This window comes from Betta splendens, chromosome 12 (genome assembly GCF_900634795.4).
Source record: "Betta splendens chromosome 12, fBetSpl5.4, whole genome shotgun sequence".
Classification (NCBI taxonomy): domain Eukaryota; kingdom Metazoa; phylum Chordata; class Actinopteri; order Anabantiformes; family Osphronemidae; genus Betta; species Betta splendens.
Window position 1 is genome coordinate 765,001 of NC_040892.2, and position 22,900 is coordinate 787,900.

The window sequence follows — 22,900 nt, forward strand, 5'->3', positions numbered from 1 at the left end:
GTGTGACGGCGTAGAATGGAGGCAAACTGGGCAAATGGCCACCGTGTACTTTGGCTTTGGTCTCAGAGTTTCGGTGCTTTAAGCTGAATGGATCTTGGCTGGAGTCAAATGAACGGTTGCGCTGAAGTGAGAAAACACTGACCGTGACTCGCTCTCTACAGCGACAAACGCGGTGTGGTGCAGGTGTGCACGTGACGTGAGTTATGAGCCGTCGCCTGAAGACGAAGACGAGTGTAATGTGACGGGTCCATGCAGAGGCGCAGAGAGGTACCTGGCTGGAGATGAGGTCCTCGCACACGGACAGAGCCATCTGGATGGCGTTGGGCTTGTGCGTTACGGAGATGGCGGTCAGCTTGAATTTGTCCCTGCCGTAGACCTGGTTGGCCTGGGTCACCGCATCCTTGAAGACCTGCTCGTACCGCTTCTGGCTCAGCACCGCCCCGATGTTCACGGTCTTCGGCTCGCAGCCGGCCCGCGCGCACGAGCACCACAGGAGCACCGCCAGCAGAAACAGACGCATCGTGTGGCGCAGACGGCGCAGCGCAGCCCGGACGCTTCTCTCCCCGGCAGCGGGTCGGCTCGAGCAGCCTCTGAGCGGCAGCACGGCAGCACTCAAAGCTGCAGACACGACCCAGGTGGGTGGCGAGCGAGCGAGCGAGCGAGCGAGGAGAGAGAGAGAGAGAGGGGGCCGAGGGGGAGGACGGCACTGAAAATGGGTGGTTTTATGTGCAATGCGCAGGAATCTGCACCATCACATTAGCGGCAGGTTGTAAAGCGGGGAGTCCAGCAGCATCGCTTCCCTCTGCAGAGCGGCTCACACGCACGGTCCCGAGCTCCGAACAAAGAGCGAGTCCCGGCTTCGTCCTCGGGGTGGGTCGCCGTCGCTTCCTCCGGCTCCGCACACCGGTCCACGCGCGTCGGGCGGGTCACTGTGGGCGCAGCGGCTGCTGTCCGTGGTGCTGGCAGCTGTGCTTGCGCGCCGCAGTGGTGCTGCGCGCTCCCGCCGTATCAGCGCCCCACTCTGGGTTTTGCGTGTTGCGCTATTGCTGCCGAGGAGCAGAAGGCGATTTGAAAAATACATGTGTCACAATACACTCGATCACTGTGTTCCACGCAATACACAAAGGTTCGACCGTCGCAGCCCGAAGTTAATGCAGAACACAAATAGGTGAATTTAAATCAGATTCATATTTGGCTTGTGTTAATGCACGTGATGCGATGCGTGTGAAGCGAGGACCAGACGGTTGTGGAACATTTCCCCCAAAATCCCCCGATGACTCAGGAGCAGATGGAGGAGAAGAGGAGTGTGATGATGTGAATCTAACGGGTTTCGGGTCAGAGTTGATGTGACGTCAGAGGTTTTTCTGTAGCTGCCGTCGCGTGGACGGACCCGCATTCCAAAGTCAGAATAAACTGCGGCGGACGACGCGTTGGAGAGTTTAAGTCGCTGCTGGGAGCATCATCAGCCGAGAACACGAGCGGGATCAACCTCCCGGTTGCCTAGGAAACAACGTCTCTTACAACAGACGCACGCGTTCGGACGCGCGCATGGTTTTCTATTCAAATATTGAGTGGCAAGAAGACGGTTCCTTCACCACAAAACCTCGAGGAAACGACCAAGATATTAGTGACTAATAACCATGACGCGAGTTTAATTATTAATGATGTATTTTTATGTTAGCGTTAATTCAAAGATCGAAGCTCAAACATTTCTGCATTTAAAGGCTGTTAAACGAGGCCAGTGAAATGATTGAACGCTGCTCTGAATTATAAATCACACAACAGTGTGTGTCTGTGTGTGTAGCAGCGAGCGAATGAATTAATCACAAGCTGAAGAAATCAACGCACGTCGGCTGTTTCCCGGTACGATTCAAACGGATTTCACCACAGTCACTGGATTCATGTCATTCTGCTGAGTAGGCGCCACGTTAGCAGCTCAGAGGCTCGGTTCTGGTTCCAGCCACAGACAGGAGGAGGCACCAAAGGGAGACGAGTGGAGCAGAACCAGCGGCTCGTTTCAGCTGCGTCCTCGGCTCCTCTCATCACAGAAGATGGAGCGCTCTAAAACGGGCAGTTGGCTGTGTTTGATCCGATGTCGACGCCGTATGAGGACTTGATGCTGAAGCAGGCGAGCAGCGGAGACGGCTGCAGTTCTTACACACACTCATGCACTCACACACACTGTCCTCCCACGCACACAACACACAAGCTTCACCCACTCAGTCTCTGCAGCGAGGTGGAGGCTGTGTGTGCAGCCTGAAGCTCAACGTGAGGAGCTTCTCTACCAACATTCAGTGAGCTTTCACAACGTGCATGATTTGTTGTTTTAGTGCCGATAAAGTTTTTTCTCTTCTTGGTCTTAAAATTAAGGATTAAATCAAGACAAAGCACTTGTTTCATTTCAAAAACCCCAAAGCATTGGACTGAATAATAATAATAATCAGACACGGTATCAGGCTCCTCACACTCACTGAACCAGTCACACGGAGCTCTAACAAACAGCCGCTGTGACCTGATGGTTGGGTCAGAATCTCCAGAATGGACCGGGCCCGTTTGAACGGGACCACGCTCTGCTATGAAGAGCTGAAGAGCGCTCCCTCCGTGAGTCATCTGCAGATGGATGTCTGTCTATCTGATGTGTTTCTCGTGTAGTGTGAAGTCCTCGCATAAATTATACATGCGTGAACCCACACAGTTCTTGTTTGCCCCAGTGCCGAGCTGAAGTATTCATGCTGCAGAGAACACAGACTCCCACCATGCTCCTGCAGGGCTGCAGCTCTGATCAGAGACCACTGAACACACCAGTGTGAACATGCGCCCATGACTGCACCAGTGGACCCGCTCCACAGTAACATATGATCCAGTTATCGTTACTGTGTTTGTTCTGTAGGTTCATAAACTCAGCTGCTTTTCAGGACATTTAGTCTCATCTGTAGGTTCACGTCTCCTTCATTAGTTCCATTTAAAGAGAAAAAGCGTCTTTGTTTTGCTCAGACTATGCAGCAGGTCAATAAAGAGCCAGAACCTGAGTCACAGGTTCCACAGAACTAAACCCTACAAAGCCCTATCAGCCCGATAAGAGCCGGCACCTGTTCATTCTGTAGGAATGTTACGCAACGACCTTCTGGACAACAGGTCAAAGACATTTCAGCCATTACACAGCTTTATTCACCCAGAGGAAACGAAAGGACTAAGAGGCGAATGTGAAGATGATTGACAGCAGCGTTACCCACTTCCTGTTCAGGTCCTTCATTCATTTACTGTTTAGGGAAAAGTAAAGCAGCAGCAGAAGTGGAGCGAGCAGGAGGAGCACGACGGAGACAGAAACGCACAGAGGACCTCGCTGCACCGGGCCCGGTCCGCTGACGAGGCGTGTGAAGCAGCAGAGCGGTGCTGCCGGGCCGGGCTCCGGGCCAGGAGCCGGGCCGGGGCGTGGGTCGGGTCCCGGCTCGTGCACACTGCTGCCGTAGGACTCCTCCTGAAGCCTCCTTATCTCCCACTGCGGGTACGGGGTGGTCTGACGGCACAGCGGGCACCGCAGCCGGCCCGGGTCGCGGGCCCGGCTCATGATGCCGGCGGTGCTGTGGTGGCACAGCGCGTGCCTGCAGTGAAGTAAGGTGACGGCGAAGTCGCCACGCGAGCCCAGCGGCTCCGTGCAGACGGGGCACTGGTGCCGAGCGCCGCCTCCACTGCAGCCGGGCTGATCCCCGGGAGCCGGGTCCGGAGCCTGTTGAGCAGATGTCTTTGGGTCGGAGCCATCTGTCGCTGTGTGCGTGTGTGCTCTGTGGCCGTCCTGATGTTTGTGCTGCAGCAGCGGCTGCTGTTCTGCTCCTGCTGTGTATAAAACGACAGGCTCCTCTGCAGCAGACATGTGCTTCTGCTCCAGACCGACGCCTTCAGACATCCTTCAGAACCAGCTCCGCACAGTCCCTCATCCCAGCGTGGTTCCTTGTGGAATGAATGCTGGCGTTTACCTCTCTTCCACCTTGAACCCAGATAAGATAAGCGCGTTGCCAGATAAGCGGAGCAGGAAGCGCGGCCTGGAGAGGCGCCACTGGCCAAGTGGAGCAGCGTTCCACCGTTCCAACGTTCCACCGTTCCACTCAATTTAACACACTAACCTATTCAGTGCAAAGCAAAGCTTTCGCCAGTTAAGAAATGCATGAGCAAACGCATTAGAGCAGATCAGACACATTTATTCTGCTTATTTAAATAAACATATGTAGATTAGCCACTTACAAAAACACATGTTAATATTGAGGAGAGACTTCATCTGATATTTAAAGAAAGTGCTTCTTTATTCATTTGCTGCTTATTTGCTTCCTCGACCACCGACTGTTTAACAGAAATCACTGAGCACCACAGGCAAACAAACAGGCAGCACGGGAACCTTTAACAAACCGCCCGCAGGGACCAAGTCAGGAATGACTCAACCATGTGCAGCAGGTGGAAATGTCCTCAAAGTGCTTAATATTACTTTATGTGCAGTCGGGCCAGAAAAGGCTTCATACACGTGAAGGAGTGAGTGTTTCTCCTGAGAGTGGATAGAAAAGTGCAGCATGTTGGGATCATTTGCTTTGGACAATCAGTGTTTAAGACTTAACATGCAGAGAGAGATTTAAACTCCTTTCTTTTTGTTTTTAGATTATTGGCATCGTTGCAGCTGAACACTTTACTCAGAAGTTGGTGGAAGGAGGAACCGAGCTAAAATTGGAGCTGCTAGCATCAGGTGGACACAAACACCACTTCAAATGGATGCTAATGTTGAGGAACTAGGCCAGTGTTTGCAGATTACAGTGAATCATCAGTTTAGGACCGGTTTGTCACATAATATAATATTAGACACGTCAGCTCAGCATCATCTCTGACCGAGAAACAAACGTCAGGGCTCATCAGCTTTTCTTAGGGCTCATCTTAAGACTGAACATAAAGTTGAGAATTATTGTCTGTTGAAGGTCACCATAGCAACATCAGCATGAGCTTTGTTCCCAACTAGCACGTGTTGTTCTGGTGAGGAGGAGGCTGAGCCACAACACCACATAATCACACCATAAAGTCACAAGTGTTTTGACACTATGTGGGATTTAAAGGCAAAGTCGGCATCAATCTTTGTATTGTTTACGATTAGCACTCGTTCTGATTCATCAAACTGTCACAGACTGAACGCACTGAACACACGACTCTAAATGGGAGATTTTAAATTCAGCATATTTAGGCTTTAAAACACAAACCAGCTCTCTGGTTCAGCACGTGCAGTCGGATCCGTCCGAGGTTCTAAAAGTCCAAAGAGCGGCGCTGGTGTCGCAGGCGCGGACTGTTCTCACTGTAGAACTGACTGAACCAGCGCCGGTGCCTCAGGATGGCGGCGTCTTCCTTCACTAGAAGAGGCTGCGACACGTATTTCTTATTGTTCCAGATCATCACGTCTCGCTCAAACTAGATCCAAAGAAACAGAACACAGAGGAACCCTGGTGAAGACAATAACTTACATTGTGTTTTATTTCTGGGCTCAGAGTCGGGGCGTAGATGTGAACTCACTGAAAGGCCGTATAATAACTCACGGGGTGCTCAAATGTCACCCTTCCTTCATCAGCTGCTGACTTTTGACATTTGGCTCCGCATGCGGTCGGCGGCGGAAGCGTTCAAAGCGAGCGGCGCCCGGCGGCGCTGCCATTAAACACGCTGCCCTTCATTACACGCTTCTCCCCCATGAGCCAAATCAGCCGCTTCTCTCTTCTTCATTCAGTAAATCAGAAAGCATGTTTTTCACCTCACCACAACTAATTATCAGGTTTAATGAGGATGATTTACACCTTTTGTGTGACGACGTCTGGAGGCAGCTTCACCCACAGCAGTGGGAGCGCTTCACACACTGAGGCTCGGTGTGGAGGAGCCGAGCATTCCCACAGTTAACACGTTCTGACTACGACTGAGGAGACGAAGACTCACCTGAACGCACTCTATTCTGAGGATGAACTTGGGCACCACTGACGGGATGTTAGCCTGGTAGAACATGGTGTGGGAGACCAGCTGCAGCAGAGGCTCCACGGGGGTCACGCAGTGCATGATGACCCCTCGGCCCAGGAAGCGGTGGTCGAACCTCAGGAACACCACGCCCGGCCCCACCTGAGACGCACGCACACCTCACCAATGTGTGATCGCCTAGAAGTCCAATCAGCGTGTAATCGCTGTTGCTATGGTAACCTCACCTGTCTGGCCACGACATGAACATCCAGCAGAGGCCAGTGAAATCCAAACACAGTCAAAGCATGTTTCACAAACATCTGGGAGCAATGTTTGTTGGGCTCCGACTCCGGTTCCCATCGAACCTGCCAGAGACACCTGCATGTTGAACAGCTGCACGCACGCACGCACGCACGTTCCTAATCCCTCCACAATAAACACGCTTCCCACCTTCCAGTCGTGTCTCAAAAACTCCCAGGTTTTGCTGTTGGTGAAGCGCAGATCGACTCCACTAGCGAAGCCCGGAGTGTGGAGGTGAGCGAGGTGAGAGATGTCTGCTGCATTCTCAGGAATCTCCTTCAGGGAAAAAGGGATCAGGACCCGTTCTCAGGACCCTTTCTTAGAACACGTTCTCAGGACGCTTTCTTAGAACCTGTTCTCAGGACGCTTTCTTAGAACCCATTCTCAGAACACGTTCTCAGGACCCTTTCTTAGAACCTGGTCTCTGGACCCATTCTCAGAACCCGTTCTCTGGACCCTTTCTCAGAACCCTTTATTATAACCCGTTCTCTGGACCCTTTCTTAGAACCCGTTCTCTGGACCCGTTCTCAGAACCCTTTATTATAACCCGTTCTCTGGACCTGTTCTCAGGACCCTTTCTTAGAACCCATTCTCAGAACCCGTTCTCAGGACCCTTTCTAAGAACCCGTTCTCAGGACCCGTTCTCTGGACCCATTCTCAGAACCCATTCTCTGTACCCATTCTCTGTACCCGTTCTCAGAACCCTTTCTTAGAACCTGTTCTCAGAACCCGTTCTCTGGACCCTTTCTTAGAACCCGTTCTCTGGACCCGTTCTCAGGACCCTTTCTTAGAACCTGTTCTCTGGACCCGTTATCAGAACCCTTTCTTAGAACCCGTTCTCTGGACACTTTCTTAGAACCCGTTCTCTGAAACCTTTCTTAGAACCCGTTCTCTGGACCCGTTCTTAGGACCCTTTCTTAGAACCCTTTATTATAACCCGTTCTCTGGACCCGTTCTCAGAACCCGTTCTCTGGACCCGTTCTCAGGACTCTTTCTTAGAACCTGTTCTCTGGACCCGTTCTCAGAACCCTTTATTATAACCTGTTCTCTGGACCTGTTTTCAGGACCCTTTCTTAGAACCCATTCTCAGAACCCGTTCTCAGGACCCTTTCCTAGAACCCGTTCTCAGGACCCTTTCTTAGAACCCTTTCTTAGAACCCGTTCTCTAGGACCCATTCTCAGAACCCATTCTCTGTACCCGTTCTCAGAACCCTTTCTTAGAACCTGTTCTCAGAACCCGTTCTCTGGACCCTTTCTTAGAACCCGTTCTCTGGACCCGTTCTCAGGACCCTTTCTTAGAACCTGTTCTCTGGACCCGTTATCAGAACCCTTTCTTAGAACCCGTTCTCTGGACACTTTCTTAGAACCCGTTCTCTGGACCCGTTCTCAGGACCCTTTCTTAGAACCCTTTATTATAACCCGTTCTCTGGACCCGTTCTCTGGACCCGTTGTCAGGACCCGTTCTCAGAACCCTTTCTTAGTACCCGTTGTCAGGACCCTTTCTTAGAACCCGTTCTCTGGACCTGTTCTCAGGACCCTTTCTTAGAACCCTTTATTATAACCCGTTCTCTGGACCCGTTCTCTGGACCCGTTCTCCTCTGTGTGTCTGCATGTATAAACTGTCCGCACCGAGCGCATCCACGGCCGCGTGCACCCACCTCTATGTGAGCGTTAATGAAGTGCTCGGTCCTGCCTCGATAGACCCACCGGCCCTCCGTGATCTCCTGCTGCTCTGGAACGGCCCACTGAGGTTCTCCTCCATCACAGTGAAACCAAATCAGGATCTGGCCGTTGACCTCGCAGCTGGGCCAGCAGCGCACCGTGGCAAACTCTGGCACTGGAAGTCAAAAAGGTTCCCTGAACCGCGTTGATCTCGTTTCCTAAAACGACCACGGACGCTCACACGTTTACAGTCCTCAGAGGGTTGAAGCCCCCGAGCGGATCAGACATGTATGTACTGTATGATCAACACGCTTTGATAACGAGCCCGTTGGTCACTGCTGGTCTGGAGCCCCCCTGTGGTCACATACCTTTGTCAGCGTACGGGATCCTCACACATTTGCCTCCTTTGCCCTGGAACTGCCAGCCGTGGAACGGACACTCTATGCAGCCCCCCACCACGCGTCCTCCCACCGCCAGGTTGGCGCCCAGGTGAGGGCAGTAGCTTTCCACCACGTACGACGCCCCGTCCTGGCCTCGGAACACGGCCAGCTGCTCCCCTGGAAGTCATTACAGCATGAATGAGCCAAACGTAGGGAGCAGTGATATGGAGGAAAGGGGAGCTACGACGTTGGGATGCATTAACTGAGCCGCCGGCTTCTCTGGGCACGTTTCAACACCTCCTGTAAATGCTTCCAGTGAGGATGCACCAGGAAAAGCCAGCGTCTCTGCAGGTTGAATGGTGCAGCTTAGGTTTGTTAACCAGCGGCTGTGGACTGGTAAAATGCAGCAGTCGTGAAATACGAACACTCCACACTCGGACCCCCGACATGCAAACACCAGCGTATGCTGTAGGTGAGAAACGGTGGCTCAAAGTCAGGACGATGGAACCACACGCTGACTTCATCAGGGCCTTAAGAACCAGGAACAAAGCAGCCTGGCTCAACGAGCGGCTTCGGACGTTATCACGCCATTCAATGGTCATTATCAGTGGTTATCAGCCCATACGTATGGGCCGGTAGGTGCCCATCTACCTGCTGGCAGCGGTGAATAGGTGCGGTAGATCGTTGTCAATGTCCGTAAGGTTGATCACGGCTCGGATGATTTAACCTGCAGAGTCAGTGGGGGCGCTGTTGAGCGGTTGTTGTTCCGACGGGAAGATCGAAGTTTTGGATTTTGATTTATTAGCGAGCATAACTTAGCAAGTAGCTAGCGGTGTTGTGTTAGCTAACTGTAACCTGAACCCCCACCCGTTATCCAGACCTAACCCTAACCACAATAAGCTCTAAAGCTGCTTAACATAGCAACTTAGCTAGCTGTTAGCTGTTCGCGAGGAGGCAGAGCAGGCACCTACTGGCCCATTCGAATGCGCTGATAAGTTCTGATCAGCCCATTCGTAATGGCTGATAACATCCGAAGCGGGTGGCTCAACATCTGGATCGCTACCTGCGGCTTCTGGTTGCTCCCAGATTAGCAGCGTGAGGAGCGGCTGCGACGGTGCCTCGTCAAGTTACTGACATAGCACAGCACAGCCGTCCGCTGCAGAGCGCCACAGCAGGGGGCCGAGGCCAGCACATGGAAAAAGACTCACAGGGCAGAATTTAATCTACGGCGGCAGAGAACATTCAGAAGACCCTGCAGCCGTTCACAGCAGGATGCAGACCCTGGAGGATTCCAAGGGTTGAACTGGGTCAGCTGAATATGGGACACCAGTACGGACGGAGGCTGTGGGTCTGGACGGGAGGAGGGGTCCGTGGAAATACAGTCTGCACATGATCGCTTCGGACACAATATAATAATAACCAGATAATAAGGATGTCAAGATGCAGCTGCAACCCTCACATTTTATTAATAACAAATTGTGGATTACCATAAACTCAGAGCAGGTGTCTCTTTGTATCGATTGAGATCTTTTTCCACCATTAAACCTTTCAACCGTTCGCTCTCTAGAGGCTGATGTGACGGAGACATGAAAGCGCCACAAGTGCTTTGAAACCGTTTTGAACTCACTCAAATAAACGCTGAACACATGAAACAGTCCCGTCACAGCGAACCAAGACGGACACGACAAAGTGAAATGTGAACTCAAACCTTGTAACAGAGCTGCTGCACAGAAACATACGGTGTGAGAAACGCTGGTCTTTCCTGCTGCAGGAGCTGCTGAGTGGATGAACAGTAGGTGAGAGGTCAGCGGACCCGCTAACTAGCCGTTAGCCGTTACCTTAAAGCCACTGAAACGTTGATTATTGTATTAACGTTTGCACATGAAGGCTAAGAACCCACAGTCGCCCTCGTGTCCTCAGAGCCTCACGCTGAGACAAGCAGGAAGCTGACGAGCACCAGGGTCACTGCATGAAGGTCAATTTAAATTTAATGGTGTAAATATAAACCCACTTGAATCAGTTTAGAGAGATTTATAACTAAATAAGTTGGACGCAAACGTTTCACTGCTCCACTGACATTTCATGTCCCATAAACCTCGTCTGTGGACGTGATGTAATCGGGTTAAATTTTAAGCCATAATTAAAATCAATAGCAAAGTTTGATCTAGAACCAGGAAATGCCTCGCGCAACCCTTGTCCTGTGACCTTTGACCTTTACCAATCACTGAGTCATGAGTCATGATCCGCACTCAGTCACTGTTGTCACCTTCAGGTGTGAGCAAAGTAAGAGCGTCCAGTTTTAAAGAGCGCAGCTGATGAAGCAGAGCAGGAGGTGCGTGGTCGGGCTGCTCCACGCACGCACGCACGCACGCACGCACGCTTCACGCACACCGATCATACCGTACCCAGAGCAGAGACGCCTTTCACCTCGCCCCTGCGCAGCATGTGCGAGTCCAGGACTCGGTACCAGCCGTTGGGGTAGACCGGAGGCAGGTCTCCGGCCTTCCTCCTGCGCCGGACGTCGTTCGCCGCCTGGGCTCGGGTGCGTCCGGCCTCGGGGACGTAGCCCACGTCCTCGGGCGCCCTGCGCAGCTCCAGCGGACACCAGAGCAGCCTGTAGAGCCAGAGCGCAGCGAGCAGCGCCACTCCGCCGATGGCGCAGAGCAGAGCGCGCCCCGCAGCCCCGAGCGCCTCCGTTTGCGTCCACGTCGAGTCCGAGCGTTGTTCGGCTCGAAGGAGCAGCAGAGCGGCCGCTCCCAGCGCCAGCAGCGCCGCTGCCTTCCCGGTGCTCATGCTGTGACCGTGCGCGTCTGGACGGGTTGCTCTGCGCGCCGTGGAGACCGCATTACTAGGTTACGTTGATGCCAACCAGCGCGGGTGCAAAGGGTTTTCCAAAATAAAAGCACCAAATTATCCAGACGCACACTGGACTTGAGACCTTCGCACACTAATTGCTGCTCCTAATTGTGTTTAAAGAATAATGAAGACAATGAGACCTGAGTTTGTTGAAGTTCGTTTTGTGCCTAGAAGTAAAGCACTGCAGGACCAGTTACCTGTGGCCTCTACTGGATCAGCACTAAAGGCTCCAAACGGGACCGTCCAACCAACAGTATTCGTGGACTCAGGCAGCTCGCGCCCCCTGCTGGCGTTTTATCAGTAATGCTTTTATTAAAACCCACATTAATCTGATTAGAGCGACATTATTGTCTCATTAGGTTTCAACGTGTATATTCAGCCACTAATGAATCAGAATCATTGCATTTTAAACATGTTTCATTTGTGTGTTATTGTGAGTATAGTCTGCGACACATGAGGGAGGAACGTTTGTATTGCTCATTTTATTTCTCTCCCAGTGCAGGTGATGCTTTCATCCTCACAGGGTTGTGGGGAGACTGGGCAGCACACTGGTCCAGAAATGCACATAACGCAGCCTCAGTTTCTGCCTGACATAATCCTTGTTCATCTTAGAATTGATCTCCAGAAACCGTTCTCCGCTGCTGAAGGCGGGCCAGGTCACAGGAACACTCAGCGCTCCATTGTTCGGGTCTCTGCGGACATTAAGCACAAATCAGACAGTTTGAATGAATTGAATTTTTTCTGGGATGTTCTGTCTTGAGGCAGACTTATACCCAGTTCTGGCGAAGTTGGTCCAGTAGGCGATCATGTAGCGGGAGACGTCCCGATGGCGAGGCCAGTAGCCCAGCGGCGTGGTGAAGGGCTTCCCAAACACATACTGCAGGTCGTCTGCGTGGTCGGCTCCCATCCAGCCGGGGAGAGGCCGACCCAGGCCTCCCATACGGTTGGGCTGACTGAAGACGTACGAGTAGGTTCTGCCCGTTCTGGGATCAGAGCAGAGGGACGAAGTGGGAGAACACAAAGCATGTTCAGGGTCACAGGCATGAGACCGGCCCACGAACAGTCACCGGTCCTGGTTCTGGTTCTGTTATCGTCGTCTTTAAATACACTCCTCTAAAAACGCAATACAAAGCCGATCTAGCAGATACGTTTTTATTCTAATATTCTATTATTCTGATATTTGGGTCTGGTCAAACTGTCACAGCTTCTAGTAAATGTTATCTGGAGTAATGCTGTGATAAATTACACAGATTAAACTCCTGTTGTTAAATGTGCTCACGCTGCGTTGGAGGCGTGAAGGTAGAGAGCCGTCTGTGCAGGAACCAGGAAGATGTAGTCTGTCCCGATGTCCACTATGGTTTTCTTGATGGTCTCCTGACTGGGATTAGAGCCCCAGTTTGACGAATAGGTAGAATACGCGTCCTTGAGTCCAGCCACGCCCTTCTCCTTCGTGTAGGAGCCCAGGAGCCTCTTCACATCGTCACTACGTTAGGGGAGAAGTGAGGTCTGATAAAACCTGCAGCATCAGGCTAATGCGCCGCATGCTTCACAGACTGATCAGGACCTGGACTCACACTGGGGTGTCCACCAGCACGGAGTTGACTGAAGGAACATCTAAGGCAGTGAACAGGTGTCCGTCCATGTCGTTGACTCCAATGATGTAGTCGATGTCTGCGGCGTTGTGGAACAGATTATGAGGCTCGTCTGGCAGGAAGTCACCGTCGATGACCGGAGACAGGACCAGGTTGTAGACCAGCGGGTCTGAGAGCAAAAGATGACATGTGACAGTCTACAAGCAGCACAAGGCCCAGATGTGGGCTCTGCCTCCTCCTCCTCCTCCTCCTCATGGTTTTGCCTTCGCTGGGTGATATGAATGCAGAGCACCGTGTGGTCCTTACTGTCGACTGAGCTGGACAGACTGAGCGTGCCGGCCATCGTCAGGGTCACAGGGTCGGTCATCTTCAAACAGGCCGCCATCTTCTCGTTAGTGGGGCAGCCCACCCTTATAGCGACCTGGGGAGAGGATCACAGCATCAGATCCTCCAGATGTGAAGTTCCACCACAGAGGAAGTGCAGAAGGTCAGAAACTGCTGGGTACCTCCTCAGCAAACCTGCGCGGGTTCCTGTTGACTGCCCACGGGCACAGGGCCACTCCGCTCTGGGATATGGCCCGTTTGAACAGTCCCCTGTTGTGAGGAGTGAGTGTCTGTGGGCGGGAGGAATAAGTAGTTAGGAATCTGAGCCGTTGGCTAATTCAACCTCTACACACAAACAGAGCAGCGGCAGCTAAACACACAGAGACAAGCATCACCTGGAAGCTGACGCTCGCTCCTCCTGCAGACTCGCCAAAGACGGTGATGTTGTCAGGGTCTCCTCCAAAGGCCCGGATGTTCCTGCTCACCCAGGCGATGGCGGCTTGCTGGTCCCACAGACCGTAGTTTCCTGAAACATTTATTCATGGAGGATCAAGTGGAACTGGAGAAGCCGACACCCAGCAAAGCTGCAGCCGTTGCAGCGGTGACCTGACACCTACCGGGCAGGTCTCCATCTCCAGTACTCAGGAAGCCCAGCGTTCCCACTCGGTATCCCAGCGTCACCACAATGACGTCTCCTCTGTCTGCGATCTCCTGCCCGTCGTACAGATAGTTGTCCAGGAAGTTCGCACCCATCGAGCCTCCGACCAGGAAGCCTCCTCCGTAGATCCAGACCATGACTGGCAGACCAGTGGACACTGGGGAGCAAAGACCACTGCAGCCACTGAGAGAGACCACACGGATGAGACTCAGCACCGCTCTGATGTTTTACCTGATTGGCCGTGAGGAACCCAGATGTTGAGGTACAGACAGTCCTCGCTGCCTCTGGTCTCCGTCATGAGCAGATTCAGCTGGAGGCACCTCTTCCTGAACTCCGTGGCCTTCAGAACACCTGACAACGACAGCATTTACTGGACTAAAGGATGGGCTCGGCCGTGGGTAGTGACGCGTGCACCCACCGTCCCAGCCCGGGTGCCGCGTCGGCTTCTGGAACGCTCCGGGGGGAGCGGCGTAAGGGACCCCCCTGAAGACGTCCATGTGGCGGCCGATGCCCAGACGCACGTTCTTCCCCTGCACCAGGCCTCCCTCCGTGTGGACCAGCCCCAGCTGTGGAAACGGGCCGAACCGTGAAGGCAGCAGTCACGGTGCTCCTTTCATTAACCGTTGCTCTGCCACTCACCGAGGTCCCAGACGCCGTCTCCAGAAACACAGCAACCGCAACCAGCAGCCCCAGCTTCTGCATCATGACCACTCTACCAGCAGCTTCACTCTGAGCCAGGCTTTTATGGCCCACTGCTCCAGCAGCACGTGGTCCGTGTGGTCCCCGCTCCGCTTTTCTCACCGTTACGTAACGTCTGCAGCAGCGGACGACGCTGGAGGCTGTTTGGCTCAATCACATACAGTGAAGAGCCTTTTATAGATTTCCTAATTAATCTGAACCTAATAAATAAGTAAGCGCTCTATTATTTTGTGCAGTCTCGCACTTGGTCTCATCAGTGTCAAACCTGTTTCTTTCACAGAGAAACATTTTCATGAGAAAAGAATGGTGACAATCAAACCAGACTAAAGTTACACAACTCCTGTTCTGCTTAATACACGTAAGTCATTAAAGTCAATAAACCGTGACTTTAGCGCCTGTCAGTGTCACCTGAAGCTGGATTTGTGTAGAAAAGCAAATGGACTGAGTTCTGCCGATGCCTTAGACAGGGAACGTGTCGATGATTCATTTACATGTGTGGCTGGAGTCTCACGTCTTCTGTCAGGTTGCCTTTCATGGCTCAGACTGACATGTGGACAGGAGCACGGTGACTTAACCCTTTCAGCCAAGTTGACACAGCTGTGCAGCGGCACTGAAAGTCTCACAGCTCAGCTCACTTCAAACCTTGAGCTGTTTCATGATCTCCAACCTTTTTCCTAACACAGAAACATGAGACTATAAACTAATAATAGACAGATTTCTATAAGAACGTCAGATTGATTAAATGGTATCATAGCATCCGTCCAAAACGGATCCTCCTTTCAACCACTTTTTTAAATATCATCAGCATCGGACCTTCTGTCAGCTCGTCTCCCTGAAGCTGCTTCCAGTGCAGGAGCAGATCACAGATCCTCCCTGAGTCCTGTGGACACGCAGCATCCACTGGTTCATTGAAAACAGTGGGATTCAGTTACGTTTGATGGCTTGAGTGCATTCTTTTGCTCCTGTGGTCGTTTCTGCTGTGAGCTGCTGTTAATAACTGTGTTATTTTTCCTGTCCACCGCAGACAGGAGACCTCTTTTCTCAGGAGACCTCTGCTCACAGCTCGCTGCAGAGTTCACGTCTGGAGCCACAGATGATCGAACTACCAGCAACTGCACCGTCACTTCCTTCTCCCTGGACCCTGATCTATGACAGGTACCGCAGGTCCAGTGCGTCTCAGCACCTGACTGCCTTCTACGACGGTCAAGTTAACACTGTGGCGCCTCCGTGGCGGCTCATGGCGCACAGAAAATCAGCGTTTTGTCCCTAATGTTGATGCATTAGCAGCAGGGGAATCAGGCCAGTGGAAGGAGTTGTGTCAGAGCCCAGAGGAGGACGATGACCGGTCCATGGATGTCAAGCCTCAGCGGCGCACACGGGAGACGAAGTCCACTCTGTGTTCTGATCTGCAGCAAAAGGTGCCAAAGCCCAGAGCATCAGGGTCGTTGTGTGTGGCTGCTAATGCAGGCCCTCACCTGGATGCTGGCCCTCAGCTGGAAGCTGGCCCTCAGCTCCATGTTGGCCCTCAGCATGAGATGGATGCAGGCCCTCAGGTGGATGCAGACCCTCAGCTGGATGCAGGCCCTCAGCTGGATGTTGGCCCTCAGCTAGAGCTGGATGCAGGCCCTCAGCATGATCTGGATGTTGGCCCTCAGCTGGATGCAGACCCTCAGCTGGATGCAGGCCCTCAGCTGGATGTTGGCCCTCAGCTGGATGCAGGCCCTCAGCTGGAGCAGGATGTTGGCCCTCAGCTGGATGCAGACCCTCAGCTGGATGCAGGCCCTCAGCTGGATGTTGGCCCTCAGCTAGAGCTGGATGCAGGCCCTCAGCATGATCTGGATGTTGGCCCTCAGCTGGATTCTGGCCCTCAGCTGGATGCTGGCCCTCAGCTGGAGCTGGATGTTGGCCCTCAGCTGGAGGTGGATGTTGGCCCTCAACTGGATGCAGGCCCTCAGCTGCATGCTGGCCCTCAGCTGGAGCTGAATGCTGGCCCTCAGCTGGATGCTGGCCCTCAGCTGGAGCTGGATGTTGGCCCTCAGCTGGATGCAGACCCTCAGCTGGAGCTGGATGTTGGCCCTCAGCTGGATGCAGACCCTCAGCTGGATGCAGGCCCTCAGCTGGAGCAGGATGTTGGCCCTCAGCTGGATGCAGACCCTCAGCTGGATGCAGACCCTCAGCTGGATGCTGGCCCTCAGCTGGAGCTGGATGTTGGCCCTCAGCTGGATGCAGACCCTCAGCTGAATGCTGGCCCTCAGCTGGAGCTGAATACTGGCCCTCAGCTGGAAGCTGGCCCTCAGCTGCATGTTGGCCCTCAGCATGAGATGGATGCAGGCCCTCAGCTGGATGCAGGCCCTCAGCTGGATGCAGACCCTCAGCTGGATGCAGGCCCTCAGCTGGATGTTGGCCCTCAGCATGAGCTGGATGTTGGCCCTCAGCTGGATTCTGGCCCTCAGCTGGATGCAGGCCCTCAGCTAGAGCTGGATGTTGGCCCTCAGCTGGATGCTGGCCCTCAGCTGGATTCTGGCCCTCAGCTGGATGCTGGCCCTCAGCATGAGCTGGATGTTGGCCCTCAACTGGAGTTGGATGTTGGCCCTCAGCTGGATGCTGGCCCTCAGCTGGAGCTGGATGTTGGCCCTCAGCTGGAGGTGGATGTTGGCCCTCAGCTGGATGCAGGCCCTCAGCTGGAGCTGGATGTTGGCCCTTAGCTGGATGCTGGCCCTCAGCTGGATGTTGGCCCTCAGGTGGATGCAGACCCTCAGCTGGAGCTGGATGTTGGCCCTTAGCTGGATGTTGGCCCTCAGCTGGATGCAGACCCTCAGCTGGATGCAGGCCCTCAGCTGGATGTTGGCCCTCAGCTAGAGCTGGATGCAGGCCCTCAGCATGAGCTGGATGTTGGCCCTCAGCTGGATTCTGGCCCTCAGCTGCATGCTGGCCCTCAGCTGGAGCTGAATTCTGGCCCTCAGCTGGATGCTGGCCCTCAGCTGGATGCTGGCCCTCAGCTGGATGCAGGCCCTCAGCTGCATGCTGGCCCTCAGCTGGATGTTGGCCCTCAGCTAGAGCTGGATGCAGGCCCTCAGCATGATCTGGATGTTGGCCCTCAGCTGGATGCAGACCCTCAGCTGGATGCTGGCCCTCAGCTGGATGCAGGCCCTCAGCTGGATGCAGACCCTCAGCTGGATGCTGGCCCTCAGCTGGAGCTGGATGTTGGCCCTCAGCTGGATGCAGACCCTCAGCTGAATGCTGGCCCTCAGCTGGAGCTGAATACTGGCCCTCAGCTGGAAGCTGGCCCTCAGCTGCATGTTGGCCTTTAGCTGGATGCAGACCCTCAGCTGGATGCAGGCCCTCAGCTGGATGTTGGCCCTCAGCATGAGCTGGATGTTGGCCCTCAGCTGGATTCTGGCCCTCAGCTGGATGCAGGCCCTCAGCTAGAGCTGGATGTTGGCCCTCAGCTGGATGCTGGCCCTCAGCTGGATTCTGGCCCTCAGCTGAATGCTGGCCCTCAGCTGGATGCTGGCCCTCAGCATGAGCTGGATGTTGGCCCTCAACTGGAGTTGGATGTTGGCCCTCAGCTGGATGCTGGCCCTCAGCTGGAGCTGGATGTTGGCCCTCAGCTGGAGGTGGATGTTGGCCCTCAGCTGGATGCAGGCCCTCAGCTGGAGGTGGATGTTGGCCCTCAGCTGGATGCAGACCCTCAGCTGGAGCTGGATGTTGGCCCTTAGCTGGATGCAGGCCCTCAGCTGGATGTTGGCCCTCAGGTGGATGCAGACCCTCAGCTGGAGCTGGATGTTGGCCCTTAGCTGGATGTTGGCCCTCAGCTGGATGTAGACCCTCAGCTGGATGCAGGCCCTCAGCTGGATGTTGGCCCTCAGCTAGAGCTGGATGCAGGCCCTCAGCATGAGCTGGATGTTGGCCCTCAGCTGGATTCTGGCCCTCAGCTGCATGCTGGCCCTCAGCTGGAGCTGAATTCTGGCCCTCAGCTGGATGCTGGCCCTCAGCTGGATGCAGGCCCTCAGCTGCATGCTGGCCCTCAGCTGGATGCTGGCCCTCAGCTGGAGCTGGATGTTGGCCCTTAGCTGGATGCTGGCCCTCAGCTGTATGTTGGCCCTCAGGTGGATGCAGACCCTCAGCTGGAGCTGGATGTTGGCCCTTAGCTGGATGCTGGCCCTCAGCTGGATGTTGGCCCTCAGGTGGATGCAGACCCTCAGCTGGATGCAGACCCTCAGCTGGATGCAGGCCCTCAGCTGGATGTTGGCCCTCAGGTAGAGCTGGATGCAGGCCCTCAGCATGAGCTGGATGTTGGCCCTCAGCTGGATTCTGGCCCTCAGCTGGATGCAGGCCCTCAGCTAGAGCTGGATGTTGGCCCTCAGCTGGATGCTGGCCCTCAGCTGGATGCTGGCCCTCAGCTGGATTCTGGCCCTCAGCTGGATGCAGGCCCTCAGCTAGAGCTGGATGTTGGCCCTCAGCTGGATGCTGGCCCTCAGCTGGATGCTGGCCCTCAGCTGGATACTGACCCTCAGCTGGATTCTGGCCCTCAGCTGGATGCTGGCCCTCAGCATGAGCTGGATGTTGGCCCTCAGCTGGATTCTGGCCCTCAGCTGGTGATGGGACCGTGCGTCGGTGTGCTGCTAACCAGCCACGTGTGGATTCAGCGCCGCCTCAGCCTTCATCGTGCAGCAGACAAACCCACCCCAGTTCTGCTTCTTAATCATTATGTGGTGAAATTTATTGTGAAGTGCAACATTTATTGATGAGAAGTAGCTGATGAACAGATGACAGAACACACACAAAGCTGTAGTGGTTGAATCATTGAATGGAAGTGAATAATAGTTGTTGAAAAAAAGAACAAACGATAACATAACAACAAGAAGGTCTGATAATTTACAACCACAACAGGCAGGAATGGAAAGAGACATGTCACCATATGTTACAGTAGAACTTAAATAAGTGCTGGTGGGTAGATTCTGTAATACATTTAATGAGGCACATGAAGAAAAGTATTTCATATCGTTCAGTTTATTTCTCATGAAGCGATGCTCTGAATCTGCTCTTGTCATTCTGAGGTGGTTGTGGGGAGACTGGGCAGGACGCTGGCCCAGAAGCGGACGAAGGGCAGCCTCATCTTCCGACCCACGTAGTTCTTGTCCATGTCAGAGTTGATCTCCAGGTACTGCTCCTCGTTGGTGAATGTGGGCCAGGTCACCGGCACCTCCAGGTTCCCAACGTTGGGGTCTCTGTGGACGCCAAACAGAAACGGTAAAGCTGAGGCCGGTTTAGGTTGTTTGGGTCTGCGCTTGTGTCTTTTGGCAGAGTCATACCCAGTTCTGGCAAAGTTGGTCCAGTAGGCGATCATATAGCGAGACACCTTCCGGTGCCAAGGCCAGTAGCCCAGCCGCGTGGTGAAGGGCTTCCCAAACACATACTGCAGGTCGTCTGCGTGGTCGGCTCCCATCCAGCTGGGGTACGGTTTGCCAATGCCTCCCATGCGGTTGGGCTGAGAGAAGACGTATGAGTAGGTCCGTCCGGTTCTGTGCCGAGACAGAGACAACACAAAGCACAGCGCTGTGGAGTAAGTATATGATAAAGGAGCCAATGACATTCACAACAAGGGATAAAGGTCTTAATGTGATGAGTTACACTAGGAATACTATCAGTACAGGGTAGTGTTGTAGCTTCTAAAGCAAAGTGAGGAGCCGAAGGACCAATGGTCACCTGAAAACTGCTCTAACAACCCACACTGCTCTAATGCTAAATGCTCTAATGCTAAATGTGCTCACGTTGCGTTGGAGGCGTGAAGGTAGAGAGCTGTCTGTGCAGGAACTAGGAAGATGTAGTCCGTCCCGATCCCCACTATGGTTTTTTTGATGGTCTCCTGACTGGGATTAGAGCCCCAGTTTGACGAATAGGTAGAATACGCCTTCTGCAGTCCAGCCACGCCCTTCTCCTTCGTGTAGGAGCCCAGGAGCCTCTTCACATCGTCACTACGTTAGGGGAGAAACGGGAGGTCTGATAAAACACCTCCTGCAAACACACGTTGAAATCCCGAGATCCTGTAACCTGGACTCACACTGGGGTGTCCACCAGCACGGAGTTGACTGAAGGAACATCCAAGGCAGTGAACAGGTGTCCGTCCATGTCGTTGACTCCAATGATGTAGTCGATGTCTGCGGCGTTGTGGAACAGATTATGAGGCTCGTCTGGCAGGAAGTCACCGTCGATGACCGGAGACAGGACCAGGTTGTAGACCAGCGGGTCTGAGAGCAAAAGATGACATGTGACAGTCTATAAGCAGCACAAGGCCCAGATGTGGGCTCTGCCTCCTCCTCCTCCTCCTCCTCATGGTTTTGCCTTCGCTGGGTGATATGAATGCAGAGCACCGTGTGGTCCTTACTGTCGACTGAGCTGGACAGACTGAGCGTGCCGGCCATCGTCAGGGTCACAGGGTCGGTCATCTTCAAACAGGCCGCCATCTTCTCGTTAGTGGGGCAGCCCACCCTTATAGCGACCTGGGGAGAGGATCACAGCATCAGATCCTCCAGATGTGAAGTTCCACCACAGAGGAAGTGCAGAAGGTCAGAAACTGCTGGGTACCTCCTCAGCAAACCTGCGCGGGTTCCTGTTGACTGCCCACGGGCACAGGGCAACTCCGCTCTGGGATATGGCCCGTTTGAACAGTCCCCTGTTGTGAGGAGTGAGTGTCTGTGGGCGGGAGGAATAAGTAGTTAGGAATCTGAGCCGTTGGCTAATTCAACCTCTACACACAAACAGAGCAGCGGCAGCTAAACACACAGAGACAAGCATCACCTGGAAGCTGACGCTCGCTCCTCCTGCAGACTCGCCAAAGACGGTGATGTTGTCAGGGTCTCCTCCAAAGGCCCGGATGTTCCTGCTCACCCAGGCGATGGCGGCTTGCTGGTCCCACAGACCGTAGTTTCCTGAAACATTTATTCATGGAGGATCAAGTGGAACTGGAGAAGCCGACACCCAGCAAAGCTGCAGCCGTTGCAGCGGTGACCTGACACCTACCGGGCAGGTCTCCATCTCCAGTACTCAGGAAGCCCAGCGTTCCCACTCGGTATCCCAGCGTCACCACAATGACGTCTCCTCTGTCTGCGATCTCCTGCCCGTCGTACAGATAGTTGTCCAGGAAGTTCGCACCCATCGAGCCTCCCATCAGGAAGGCTCCTCCGTAGATCCAGACCATGACTGGCAGACCAGTGGACACTGGGGAGCAAAGACCACTGCAGCCACTGAGAGAGACCACACGGATGAGACTCAGCACCGCTCTGATGTTTTACCTGATCGGCGTTGAGGAACCCAGACGTTGAGGTACAGACAGTCCTCACCGCCCATGGTACCAGTCATGAGCAGATTCAGCTGAAGGCATCTATGCTTGAACTCAGTGGCCTTCAGAACCCCTGACCAAGACAAGTATAGGGTTAGGGCCCCTAAATATTTACAGCCAAAGTGTTTTCTGTCACCACCCACCGTCCCAGCCCGGGTGAGGCACTGGTTTCTCAAACTTTCTTGGTGGAGCAGCATAAGGAATCCCCCTGAAGACGTCCATGTACCGGCCAAGTCTAACACGATGGTTCTTGCCCTCAACGATCCCTCCCTCTGTGTGAACCTGCCCCAGCTGTAGCAGGACAACATTCAGATCAAAACAAGAGGCCTCCTAATGTTCTAAACCACTGAACGCATGAAGCCCTGGCCTGTGGCTGCGTGGACACAGTGGGCGGCACTTACAGACGCTCCAGAGGCCGTCTCCAGAAGCACGGCGATCGCTATGAAAATCCCCAGTCCGGCCATGGCTGCCATACTGTGACACAGGTTGATTGTGGATTAGAGTTTTATAAGGAAGCCCCCCCCCTCCACACACACGCGCACACACGCACACACACCTGACCTCAGTTCCAACCCTCTGCTGCCTTTTCTCACCCTTACATAACGCTTAAACCTCCAAATTAGACCGAATAACAAATGAAGCCCATTATATGGCTCAGCATCTTTTCCCAGAGACTTTTAATGATTTTGTGAACCTGATCAGCTGTTTTATATGCATTGACCCTGTGAGCATAGGTCAACCTACGTATGTGAGGGTGGACGCCGTAGTCATTGTGTTTTTGATCTCTTCACGCTTCGTGTTGGTTCTTTGCAAACACTGTAGCTGCAAGTTGACACAGCTGTCTAGGCGGCTTTAGGTTCCTCTGTTGGAGCCAGACGTGGCCCTGTGGCCTATAAATAAGTTTATCGCCTTCAGCAAGCAACACAAACTAACAATATCAGTTCCAGTTACAGGAGCGTTTCCACAAAGTTACCTGAACCTGATTTTGTCCGACAGAAGGACACAAATGAATCTGAGTGAGGGCACGGGGTTGTAGCACAAACAGGAGGAAGCAGGATGTGATGTTTAATAATAGTGGTTCTCCAACAGACCTCAGAACCCGTGTGGCTGTAGTTCAACATCA

The 22,900-nt window shown here is 53.6% G+C and overlaps 4 protein-coding genes across 16 annotated transcripts in view; all 4 read right to left on the reverse strand.

Moving 5' to 3' along the window:
- Positions 1–988, reverse strand: part of grin1a (glutamate receptor, ionotropic, N-methyl D-aspartate 1a) — a 23,020-nt gene extending 22,032 nt beyond the window's left edge. For 9 of the 12 annotated variants that reach the window (XM_029168322.3, XM_055513156.1, XM_029168320.3 and 6 more), the window contains exon 1: positions 272–987. In XM_029168322.3, the coding sequence (XP_029024155.1) occupies positions 272–520 (249 nt within the window). In that variant the 5' untranslated portion in view covers positions 521–987. Of the gene's footprint in view, positions 1–271 lie in introns of all 12 variants that reach the window. The other 3 variants (XM_055513155.1, XM_029168324.3, XM_029168327.3) reach the window with 3 other exon arrangements.
- Positions 989–4,274: 3,286 nt separating this feature from the next.
- Positions 4,275–11,342, reverse strand: zgc:92275 (cholesterol 7-desaturase nvd). The gene is made up of 7 exons (XM_029169137.3): positions 10,712–11,342; positions 8,295–8,483; positions 7,923–8,101; positions 6,415–6,540; positions 6,210–6,329; positions 5,950–6,126; positions 4,275–5,436 (listed from the first exon to the last, which is right to left on the reverse strand). Exons 1-7 carry the CDS (start codon positions 11,097–11,099, stop codon positions 5,275–5,277), a joined length of 1,341 nt encoding a protein of 446 aa, XP_029024970.1. The 5' UTR covers positions 11,100–11,342; the 3' UTR covers positions 4,275–5,274.
- Positions 11,343–11,629: 287 nt separating this feature from the next.
- On the reverse strand, positions 11,630–14,522 carry LOC114866895 (bile salt-activated lipase-like). The gene is made up of 11 exons (XM_029169133.3): positions 14,376–14,522; positions 14,155–14,302; positions 13,968–14,087; positions 13,696–13,893; positions 13,474–13,604; positions 13,261–13,368; positions 13,061–13,175; positions 12,737–12,923; positions 12,442–12,645; positions 11,936–12,145; positions 11,630–11,854 (listed from the first exon to the last, which is right to left on the reverse strand). The coding sequence occupies exons 1-11, from the start codon at positions 14,439–14,441 to the stop codon at positions 11,680–11,682; spliced, it is 1,662 nt and encodes a 553-aa protein (XP_029024966.1). The 5' UTR covers positions 14,442–14,522; the 3' UTR covers positions 11,630–11,679.
- A 4,908-nt stretch (positions 14,523–19,430) lies between these two features.
- Positions 19,431–22,899, reverse strand: LOC114866894 (bile salt-activated lipase-like). 2 transcript variants are annotated; one of them, XM_041073162.2, is made up of 12 exons: positions 22,751–22,899; positions 22,179–22,251; positions 21,921–22,068; positions 21,731–21,850; positions 21,459–21,656; positions 21,237–21,367; positions 21,024–21,131; positions 20,824–20,938; positions 20,500–20,686; positions 20,210–20,413; positions 19,751–19,960; positions 19,431–19,666 (listed from the first exon to the last, which is right to left on the reverse strand). In XM_041073162.2, exons 2-12 carry the CDS (start codon positions 22,248–22,250, stop codon positions 19,486–19,488), a joined length of 1,674 nt encoding a protein of 557 aa, XP_040929096.1. In that variant the 5' UTR covers position 22,251; positions 22,751–22,899; the 3' UTR covers positions 19,431–19,485. The 2 variants fall into 2 exon arrangements, with proteins under 2 accessions (XP_040929096.1, XP_055369509.1); XM_055513534.1 differs by having other exon boundaries at positions 22,179–22,667; positions 22,751–22,879.
- Position 22,900: the final 1 nt, after the last annotated feature.